At 51.8% G+C, this 11,542-nt stretch overlaps 1 protein-coding gene across 1 annotated transcript; it reads right to left on the bottom strand.

Moving 5' to 3' along the window:
* Nucleotides 1–627: 627 nt before the first annotated feature.
* Nucleotides 628–11,319, bottom strand: LOC117969364 (proline-, glutamic acid- and leucine-rich protein 1-like). The gene is given in 18 exon segments (XM_059021809.1): nucleotides 628–1,056; nucleotides 1,320–2,417; nucleotides 2,419–3,099; nucleotides 3,568–3,792; nucleotides 4,147–4,202; nucleotides 4,590–4,746; nucleotides 4,846–4,996; nucleotides 6,023–6,139; nucleotides 6,435–6,523; nucleotides 7,364–7,451; nucleotides 7,552–7,681; nucleotides 7,777–7,930; nucleotides 8,061–8,120; nucleotides 8,304–8,375; nucleotides 8,509–8,658; nucleotides 9,225–9,330; nucleotides 10,315–10,379; nucleotides 11,071–11,319. Coding segments are annotated over 18 exon segments (3,585 nt in total). The 5' UTR covers nucleotides 11,212–11,319; the 3' UTR covers nucleotides 628–1,011.
* Between the last annotated feature and the right edge of the window lie 223 nt (nucleotides 11,320–11,542).

The raw sequence follows: 11,542 nt of genomic DNA, 5'->3' as shown, positions 1-11,542 counted from the left end.
ACAACGCGTTCCAATATTTGCAATAATAGTTTCTCTCTCTCTCTCTCTCTCTCTCTCTCCTCTCTCTCTCTCGCTCTCTCTCTCTCTCTAAAATAAAACAAGGAAGCGAGAAGCCGGAAATCTCAGTGAAATACAAGAACTTTAATAAAGAAGTCTGTACTAACCGTGGCAGGCAGAGAAACAAACAAACAAACAATTATACAGGGCAAGAGAGGCGATCGAAAACAACACACAAAAATGATGACATCACAGCTCGAAACTCACACTAGCCCTGCTGCTGCTGCTGCTGCGCCCAGTCCTGGGGTTCAGAGCTCCCTTCAATGAAGTCTGTTATTATTATTAATATTGAAATGATCAGGAGCAGGAGTTTGAGCAGGGTTACAAACTCACACTAGCCCTGCTGCTGCTGCTGCTGCTGCACCCAGTCCTGGGGTTCAGAGCTCCCTTCAATGAAGTCTGTTATTATTATTAATATTGAAATGATCAGGAGCCAGGAGTTTGAGCAGGGTTACAAACTCACACTAGCCCTGCTGCTGCTGCTGCTGCTGCATCCAGTCCTGGGGTTCAGAGCTCCCCTCAATGAAGTCTAGTTATTATTATTAATATTGACATGGCTCCTGATCATTTCAATATTAATAATAGTAACATACTTCATTGAGGGGAGCTCTGAACCCCAGGACTGGGTGCAGCAGCAGCAGGCAGCAGGGCTAGTGTGAGTTTGTAACCCTGCTCAAACTCCTGGCTCCTGATCATTTCAATATTAATAATAATAACAGACTTCATTGAAGGGAGCTCTGAACCCCAGGACTGGGTGCAGCAGCAGCAGCAGCAGCAGGGCTAGTGTGAGTTTCTAACTCTGCAATAATATTAAAAAAAAAGAAAGGCAGGTTCTGTTCTGTTCTGTTGGGGGTGGAGTGCAGTCCAGGCCCGGCTCTGTTCTCTGGGCCCGGTTTCTAAGAGTCCGGACTGAGTTCCGTGCTCTCCTCCTCCTCCTCATCCTCCGGGGAGATATCAACAAACGCAGCCCATCATCACCGAGGTGCTCTCTGAATCGAGCTGAGGGAGAGGAGAGGAGAGGGGGGAGAGAGAGGAGGAGAGGGGAGAGAGAGGGAGAGAGGAGAGGGGAGGGGGAGAGAGGAGGAGAGGGAGAGAGGAGAGGGGAGGGGGAGAGAGGAGAGGGGAGAGGAGAGGAGGAGAGGGAGAGAGAGGGGAGAGGGGAGAGGGGGAGAGGGAGAGAGAGGAGGGGAGTAGGAATTGAAAACCGTGTGTAAATCTGCACGTCACATCTACCTTTTCATTTTGTCCATTCTCACACTCACCTTTTTCTCCTCAAGGCTCTCCTCCTGCTCTGCTGGCGCTGTCTCCTCTTCTCTCTTCCTCTTCATCCCTCTCTCTTCTGAATCCCTCTCTCCCCCTGCCATCTCCAGCTCAATCACCTCTCCTCCCTCCATCTTCACCCCTCCTTTCTCATCCCCCTCTCCCCCATCTCTCGGAGGGCTGACTTCCTGTCTCTGCGTTTCCATTTCCTCTGGAAGCTTTCCTGCAGCCCCTTCCTCTTCCTGAAGCTGCCCTGGCCCCTCCCCTTCCTGCCCTGGTCCCTCCCCTTCCTGCCCTGGCCTTGCCCCTTCCTGTCCCATTTCCACTTCCTGGGGTGGAGCCTCTATCTGGATCTGAGACACCGCCGCGATCACTTCCTGGTTCTCCTCGACCTCACCCTGCGACATCACCAGCACTTCCTGCTGCTGCGGCCCCGCCCCTTCCTGCTCTGGCACCTCCTCTTCCTGTCTCTCCTCCCCTCCTGTCACTCCCCCGTCCTCCTCCTCTCGTACCTGTGCGAGAGTTCCCGCCACATCAGCAGCAGCTTCCTGCTTCCCCTGGCCCTCCTGTTGCGATGACATCATATCCCCTTTGCCTTCCTCTAGGACGGTCGACCCCCCTTCGTTCCCTCTCTCCTCCTCCTCCTCCTCCTCTTCCTCTATCCTTTCCAGCGCGAATCCTGCTACAGCCCCCGGGACCCCCAAACACACCCCCTCCCCCATCTCATCTTCATCAATAATGTCATCATCATCATCATCATCATCCAACTCATCAAACTCTCCCTCCTCCTCCTCGTCTTCCTCCTCGTCCAACATCTCCTCCTCCTCCTCCTCTCCCTCCATCATCATCATCCCCTCCTCCTCCTCATAATCTTCTTCATCATCATCATCGTATTCTTCTTCGTCCTCGTCTTCCTCGTAATACCCCTCCCCTTCGGGATCCTCCTCTTCCTCCTCCAGATCTTCGTCCTCTTCATCGATCTCCTCCTCCTCCTCCTCCTCTTCCTCGTCCGAGCTGTTGATATTTATCACAGTATCCTGTTGTTGGCTCTGGGAGTTTTGCTGGGGTGCATTTTGCTGTAATTGTAACTGCTGGTGTGACTCAACTGCCACTTGCCCCATCGCTGCTGCTGCTGCTGCCCCAATTCCTCCCACCACGCTGAGGGGGCGCAGAGGGGGGGGGCCCGCTCGTCGTTGCCGTGACGACAGGAGCCCCCGCCTCTCCGGGAGAGCTTGCCGCTGCTGCTGTAATGTTGCTGTCAGTATCATTCCCAGCAGTGCTGCAGCTCCCAGTCTTGTTATTCACAGCCTGGCTGCTTTTTGGACTGGCTCCGGGCTCCGGGACGGGCTGGGGCTGGTGACCTGTCCTCCTGCCAGTCTGCGGCCTCTGACTCTGACCCGCCGGTGCTGGTGGCGGTGCCGGGGCTGCTGGCTTGGGGTTCTGGCCTGGCAGCCCCTCTGGCATGATTACAACACTGTCATCGGAGTCACTCTCCAGAGAGATCTCCACGTCTCCTGGCTCCTCTTTATCATAGCGCACGAACACCGGCTTCCTGCCCCCCTCTCCCCCCGCCTCCGCCTCCCCCGGCAGGGGCTCGGGGGGCAGGTGATTCTGGGGTAGCAGTGAGGGCAGGGTCCGGGCGCGAGCAGAGGGGAACGGGACCCCTGTTTGCGAGCGCAGGGACTGGGTTTGGGGCAGGGGGTCCGGGAGGGAGAGGGAGGGGGAGCGAGGGTGCAGGAGAGAGTTACACACTGTGAGGGAATCGCGACAGAATGAGGAGACCTGGGGGGGAGAGAGAGGGAGACGGGGGGGAGGGAGGAAGAGAGAGGGAGAGAGAGGGGGGGGAGGGAGAGGGAGAAGAGAAAATTCAGTTAGTTCACTGTTCAGCTGTCAATAAATTCATAAACACTCAATCATCATAAAAGGTAATAAAACAAGGATCACACACACGCACACGCACACACACACACACACAATGTAAACCCTGGACTCAAGCTGCTGTGTAAATGCATCGATTGCTTCAGGTGACACATTAACTTGTTAAGCAAACAGAACCATGGGGTTGAGGTATTAATATCCTCACCATAGGGAAGTGTCTGAACAAAGCAGGCTCTGTTTCACTTTCCACTTTTAAAAGGCAAACAGACAGACACACACACACACAGAGATCACAGAGACACACACACACACACACACACACACACAGATAGAGATCACACACACACTAAGGCAGTGTGCTCGGAGCCTCACCTCCACGCTGGGGTCCCCCAGGCCCTGGCTGAAGAGCCGGACCCCGCAGTGCAGTGGTGGAGGGCGCTGGGGGCTGGGCGCGAGGACCAGCGAGAGGAGGAGGTGGTACAGCGCCCGCCGGGCAGGGGGGCTGCTGTAGGGGCTGGTCAGCTGACCCCCCGGACCTCCCATAAGCCCCTGCTGCTGCAAGCACACCAGCAACGGGATCAGCAGCTCCTGGAGCTTCTACACATGAGGAGAGAGTAGAGAGGAGGAGAGGGAGAGGAGAGAGGAGAGGGGGAAGAGGAGAGGGAGAGTGGAGAGGGAGAAGAGGAGAGGGAGAGAGACAGAGAGAGAGACAGAGAGAGGGAGAGAGAGACAGAGAGAGCGAGAGACAGACAGAGCGAGAGAGGAGAGGAGAAAGAGGAAGAGGAGGGGGAGGAGAGAGGAGAGAGAGGAAGAGGAGAGGGGGAAGAGGAGAGAGAGAGAGAGAGTCAGTTATCGCTGAAGAGGCGCCACTATCACATATATGATTTATAAAAGGGGGTTTAAAATCGACTGTCACCCCAAGACTTGAAATGTTCTGCCTCTTAAACTCACCTTGTGAATCTCCTCCTTTAGCAGAGTCCCGCTGGTCAGAACAATCTGACTGAGAGCTGGAGAGAGAGAGAGAGAAGGAAAAAAAAAAAAATGTGATCACAGTAATCACCTGGACTGGCATCAACTGCTCTGGAATGACAGCGTTGACCTTCATCTGTCCTGCACTCCATCTGTCCTGTCCTGCACTCCATCTGTCCTGTCCTGCACTCCATCTGTCCTGTCCTGTCCTGTCTGGCTCCGTCATGTCCTGTTTTGTCTTGTCCTGGGTGGCTCTGTCCTGTCCTGTCCTGTCCTGGGTGGCTCTGTCCTGTCCTGTCCGGCCCTGTCCTGTCCTGTCCTGTCCTGTCCTGTCCGGCCCTGTCCTGTCCTGTCCTGTCCGGCTCCGTCCTGTCCGGCTCTGTCCGGCTCTGTCCTGTCCTGTCCTGTCCTGTCCTGTCTCGTACCCGTGACGGCTGACAGTGCTGTGTCTCGATTGGCTCCAGCATCTTGTTTCCTCTGTAGCTGCGTTCCCACCTCGCTCAGATCCGACCCCTTCGAGCGACGCCCCCCCGCCTTCCCAGCATGCCCCGCCAGCTCCGGGGAGCTCTTCCCAGCACGCAGCTGCCATGGCAACCAGAGAAACAAACAAATCAATAAATCAATTGAAAGAATACTGCTTTCTATAAAGACGTAATTACAGGGTCGCCTCCAATATCCCACCTTGACTGTGTCGGTCCCTGTAGTGATGTCACCAATCAGGTGAGCCAATAGCACGTCGGCGTGGTGATAGGTCCCCTGCAGCACGCCCGAAGAGGCCCCGCCCACCTTCACCCACAATTCCAAAGTGTTGTACAGCTGCACTCGCAGAGCACTGTGGGTAAAGATGACATCATCGGATTGGACAGAATTCATTGACAGACATTTCAGAGGGCTGGATCGCATCAATATCAAGGTCTAGTGCTATATATTATAAAGACATTTCAGAGGGCTGGATCGCATCAATATCAGGGTCTAGCGCTATATATTATAAAGACATTTCAGAGGGCTGGATCGCATCACTATCAGGGTCTAGCGCTATATATTATAAAGACATTTCAGAGGGCTGGATCACATCAATATCAGGGTCTAGTGCTATATATTATAAAGACATTTCAGAGGGCTGGATCGCATCACTATCAGGGTCTAGCGCTATATATTATAAAGACATTTCAGAGGGCTGGATCGCATCAATATCAGGGTCTAGCGCTATATATTATAAAGACATTTCAGAGGGCTGGATCGCATCAATATCAAGGTCTAGTGCTATATATTATAAAGACATTTCAGAGGGCTGGATCGCATCAATATCAGGGTCTAGCGCTATATATTATAAAGACATTTCAGAGGGCTGGATCGCATCACTATCAGGGTCTAGCGCTATATATTATAAAGACATTTCAGAGGGCTGGATCGCATCACTATCAGGGTCTAGTGCTGTATATTATAAAGACATTTCAGAGGGCTGGATCGCATCAATATCAGGGTCTAGCGCTGTATATTATAAAGACATTTCAGAGGGCTGGATCACATCAATATCAGGGTCTAGTGCTGTATATTATAAAGACATTTCAGAGGGCTGGATCGCATCAATATCAGGGTCTAGCGCTATATATTATAAAGACATTTCAGAGGGCTGGATCGCATCACTATCAGGGTCTAGTGCTGTATATTATAAAGACATTTCAGAGGGCTGGATCACATCAATATCAGGGTCTAGCGCTGTATATTATAAAGACATGTCAGAGGGCTGGATTGCATCAATATCAGGGTCTAGTGCTGTATATTATAAAGACATTTCAGAGGGCTGGATCGCATCGATATCAGGGTCTGCTATGCATCCTGTAGTTGTGTTTGGTACCTGTATGCCCTCTGCTGGCCGGGCAGGGTAGTGTCACAGGCTGGACTCCAGGCACTGAGGGTTTGAGCAAAGAGGCGACAGAGAGAGCTGGAGAACTGAACCAGCCTGGCCCCAGCACTGCAGAGAGACAGGGGAGAGGGGTCAGAACCACAGGGGGAGAGGGGTCAGAACCACAGGGGGAGAGGGGTCAGAACCACAGGGGGAGAGGGGTCAAAACCACAGGGGGAGAGGGGTCAAAACCACAGGGGAGAGGGGTCAAAACCACAGGGGGAGAGATCAATAAGTAATTCAATACACAGTACGATCCTCACTGCATTGGATCAATAAATCAAGACCCTTCCAACCCACTTCACATTCAAACCACACTCCACCCCCATTCCAACCCCCCCACCACCCCGTGTAACTCACGTACCTGTGAATGAGTGCACTCAGGATGTGCAGGGAGTGTGAGTGCACACTCGGCAGAACCAGCGCTTTGAGTGGCCCGTCCCCCAGCCAGCCCTGAAACAAGGAAGAGAACGAGAGCAGAGAGATCACTGAGAACGAGAGCAGAGAGATCACTGAGAACAGAGAGATCATTGAGAACAGAGAGCAGAGAGATCACTGAGAACGAGAGCAGAGATCACAGAGCGAGAGCAGAGAGATCACGGAGAGCAGAGAGATCACTGAGAGCAGAGAGATCACTGAGAGCAGAGAGATCACTGAGAGCAGAGAGCAGAGAGATCACTGAGAGCAGAGAGATCACAGAATGACAGCAGAGAGATCTCTGAGAGCGAGAGCAGAGAGATCACAGAGAGCAGAGAGATCACTGAGAGCGAGAGCAGAGAGATCACTGAGAGCGAGAGCAGAGAGATCACTGAGAGCGAGAGCAGAGAGATCACTGAGAGCAGAGAGATCACTGAGAGCAGAGAGATCACTGAGAGCAGAGAGATCACTGAGAGCAGAGAGATCACTGAGAGCAGAGAGATCACTGAGAGCAGAGAGATCACTGAGAGCAGAGAGATCACTGAGAGCGACAGCAGAGAGATCACGGAGAGCGAGAGCAGAGAGATCACTTAGAACAGAGAGCAGAGAGATCTGAGAACGAGAGCAGAAAGATCACTGAAAACGAGAGCAGAGATCACAGAGCGAGAGCAGAGAGATCACTGAGAGCAGAGAGATCACAGAGCAGAGAGATCACTGAGAGCGAGAGCAGAGAGGACTCATATACAGGACTGATACAGTGCTTATTCAATACTGCAGAGCAGTGCTGGGATACACAGTATATACAGGACTGATACAGTGCTTATTCAACACTGCAGAGCAGTGCTGGGATACACAGTATATACAGGACTGACTCACAATGTTGTTGGGGGTCACGGCCAGCGCCCGGCACACCAGACTCAGCACACTCTGCACTGGGAGACGCACTGGGACAGACACATCTGAGCTGAGGACAGAGAGACAGACAGACAGACAAAGGGGTAACTGGTGTGTGTGTGTGTGTATATATCTCAATACATGTCTGTGTGTATCTCGTTGTGTCTCACCTCAGCAGTGCAGACAGGCTCTGGCTCACTCCACTGTAACGCTGTCTCAGCTGCAGCACCAGCAGGGGGTCTCTCTCACTGAGGGGGGGAAAGGGCAGCTCCCCCCCGGGACCCTCGTACTGCACTGGGTCTGGAGAGAGCAGAGAGTCAGTCCCTATCTTCACAGCTCCGTACGTTGCACTAACTGTTAATATGATCAGAACTGCTCCTCTCTGGAGGACTGACCCGTCTCGGCTCCCTCGTACAGCTGTCCCAGAATGCCGTGCGCCGTGTGGAGAAGGCAGTGAAGCTGCTGAGTCCAGGACTCCGTGTGACCCCTCGACCCCTGTGTGAACCCTGACCCCAGAGACGGGAGCAGAGCATAGCAGGAGCAAGCCGCCTGAGAGAGAGAGAGAGAGAGAGAGAGTTAGAGCTGTGTGTGGGTCTGTCAGTCTCCGTCAGTCTCTCCGAGGGTCCGTCAGTCTCTCCGAGGGTCCGTCAGTCTCTCCGAGGGTCCGTCAGTCTCTCACCTCTTGCAGTTTGGGGTTGTCAGAGTCCAGCTTCGACAGGAAGTAAGCTCCTAGCTTCCCCTGAAACAACAATCGCAAGTTACAATGAAGAACCATCAAAGAACCCAAAAACCAGACCACACACACGACAGGGTCACGATGCAAGAGGATGAATTTAAATAATAATCCTTCCTTTTAAATCACACAATCCATTCAATAATAATAATAATAATAATAATAATAATAATAATAATAATTACTTGCCCTCAATGATCCACAGGCTCTTGGGTAGAAACTCATGCAGGCTCTCATACCTTCCATGGCAGCTAGGTGGCACTGCAGAGCAAGCAAACGCACAGAGAGACACACAGGTCAGAACAATAAACCAGAGTTCAGTACCAAAAATGTTGCTAGGTAACCGTTGGTAACCCTTAGTAACCCCCCCATGTTTATATTTTCTGCTTCTCACCTCCGGTTTGAGGCCTAGCAGGGAGGTGAGGATCCCCGGGATGGAGTTGAGCCCGATCTCCCTGGCCAGCTCTGGCAGCTGGGAGGAATACTGGAGCAGGTCCCGGAGCACACAGACAGCCAGCTCCACCGTGGGCAAGGGGTCCTGGGACTGGGGAACACACAGAGGAACATTTAAACCAAGAACTGCTGAACCACAGGACAGAACACAACCACACGCAATTTACACGATGTTACAAGCCATCAGAAAAAAACATGCAGGGCTGACTGATGCCCTGAATCATGGCAGGGCAGTCCTGTCACAGGGCAGGGCAGGGCAGGGCAGTCCTGTCACAGGGCAGGTTTCACTGCCTATTATATCAGTGTGAGTTGAGCAGGGCAGTCCTGTCACAGGGCAGGTTTCACTGGCTATTATATCAGTGTGAGTTGAGCAGGGCAGTCCTGTCACAGGGCAGGTTTCACTGCCTATTATATCAGTGTGAATGGAGCAGGGCAGTCCTGTCACAGGGTAGGTTTCACTGGCTATTATATCAGTGTGAGTGGAGCAGGGCAGTCCTGTCACAGGGCAGGTTTCACTGGCTATTATATCAGTGTGAGTGGAGCAGGGCAGTCCTGTCACAGGGCAGGTTTCACTGCCTATTATATCAGTGTGAGTTGAGCAGGGCAGTCCTATCACAGGGCAGGGCAGGGCAGGTCTCCCCCTCCCCCCTCGCTCACCTGAATGGTCTGCTGCAGCGCTCGAAGCCAGGACAGGCAGTGCTGCTGGAAGAGATCAGTGGAGCCGTCACTGACCAGCACAGCCAGCAGACACAGACCTGAAAACCTGCACACACACACCCCCCATTAATACAGTACACAGACACTTCATTAATATTATATACAGAGACCCTCAACCCTGCAGAGACCTCATTAATACAAGAGACCTCATTAATATTATATACAGAGACCCTCAACCCTGCAGAGACCTCATTAATACAAGAGACCTCATTAATATTATATACAGAGACCCTCAACCCTGCAGAGACCTCATTAATACAAGAGACCTCATTAATACTATATACAGAGACCCTCAACCCTGCAGAGACCTCATTAATACAAGAGACCTCATTAATATTATATACAGAGACCCTCAACCCTGCAGAGACCTCATTAATACAAGAGACCTCATTAATATTATATACAGAGACCCTCAACCCTGCAGAGACCTCATTAATACAAGAGACCTCATTAATACTATATACAGAGACCCTCAACCCTGCAGAGACCTCATTAATACAAGAGAGACCTCATTAATATTATATACAGAGACCCTCAACCCTGCAGAGACCTCATTAATACAAGAGAGACCTCATTAATATTATATACAGAGACCCTCAACCCTGCAGAGACCTCATTAATACAAAAGAGACCTCATTAATATTATATACAGAGACCCTCAACCCTGCAGAGACCTCATTAATACAAGAGAGACCTCATTAATATAGGGTACCTGGGTTACATTAGGAATGTTACAGCGCAGGCAGGCAGTGCCACAGAGGGTACCTGGGTTACATTAGGAATGTTACAGCGAGGGCAGGCAGTGCCACAGAGGGTACCTGGGTTACATTAGGAATATTACAGTGCGGGCAGGCAGTGCCACAGAGGGTACCTGGGTTACATTAGGAATGTTACAGCGAGGGCAGGCAGTGCCACAGAGGGTACCTGGGTTACATTAGGAATGTTACAGCGCAGGCAGGCAGTGCCACAGAGGGTACCTGGGTTACATTAGGAATGTTACAGCGCAGGCAGGCAGTGCCACAGAGGGTACCTGGTTTTGATGGAGCCCAGCTGAGCATTGCTGATCCCGATCAGACCTCCTAATGCAGATTCACTCTGGAGACACACAGATTGAGAGGCACAAGGTTACAGTCAAGCACAGCTTGGAGACAAACCGACTTCCTTCGAAGGAAGCAGAGAGCAGCCAACCCCAACATCGCAGCAGGAAAGCAAAGTGGACTGCGGGTCACGAGGGCGCTGCGGTGACCAGAGCCACACACTGGAGCGAGTGCCCTGCAGCACGATGAAGGGGAGAGGCTGTCCATCTTTCTCATAAACATCATCTCACCACCGGGACACACAGCCTCTTGATATTTTAATTTAACATCGTGTAATCAAAGATATTACAAAATGAAATCGCTTAAAAAAAAAAAAAAGTCTACCGGAAGCCATAATAGTAGTACAGTGGTATTTCATGGTCTGAATCTACAGCGTCTACTGAAAATATTTCATTGCATTTTGAGACTAAGACTAACCCGGCTGCTGTACACCTCCCCCCCCCCCCCGGGTACAGCAGCAGTAGACGGCTCACACATGACGAGGGTTTGACTGAAGTAAAGTTCAGTAAAGCTCATCGCGACGGCGAGCCACACAGTAAAGTCATGTCAGGTTCATTACGATGTATTTCTTACACTCGTGCAACACTGCGTCCTGGACGCGTTAATAATAACTGGCGCAGGCGCGTTTGCACTCTTTGTTATTCACATTACTGTTTATGTTGACGCCGCTGGCGGAGTCGGTGCCGTACCTGTGAGGAGACGACCCCGTGCTCCCGGTAACTCGCCAGCACGGCTGGTAAGTGCTCCGGCCGGTCTCTCTGCAGCACGGCGATCAGCCCCTCCGTTATTTTCATATTTGCAGTTCCATGCAGCCACATCGTGGCAGCCATTTTTCCGAACAGCTTCCACCGGGTTGTGACGACACTCGTCCGCGACCAGACCTCTCGCTCCTCCAGGGGAATTTGACTTGGACGTTACGTCACAAAACGCGACTGCTCTGCGCTGTCCTTAGCAACCACAGACGCTCCTCCCTGGCAACTGCGAGGGTGACCCGCGAGTCCAAAAACACCCCGATAAAAACAAAATTAAAATAGTCATTTTACTGAAAACATCAACACAAACATGGCTATATTGCAACAAGGAACAATTGTTACAAGAGATCACATACAATTACCCATTTATACAGTTGGGTTTTTACTGGAGCAATCTAGGTAAAGTACA

Source organism: Acipenser ruthenus, unplaced genomic scaffold (genome assembly GCF_902713425.1).
Source record: "Acipenser ruthenus unplaced genomic scaffold, fAciRut3.2 maternal haplotype, whole genome shotgun sequence".
Lineage (NCBI taxonomy): Eukaryota > Metazoa > Chordata > Actinopteri > Acipenseriformes > Acipenseridae > Acipenser > Acipenser ruthenus.
Note: the sequence above shows the minus strand (reverse complement) of the source record. Positions and strands in the feature narration are given on the sequence as shown.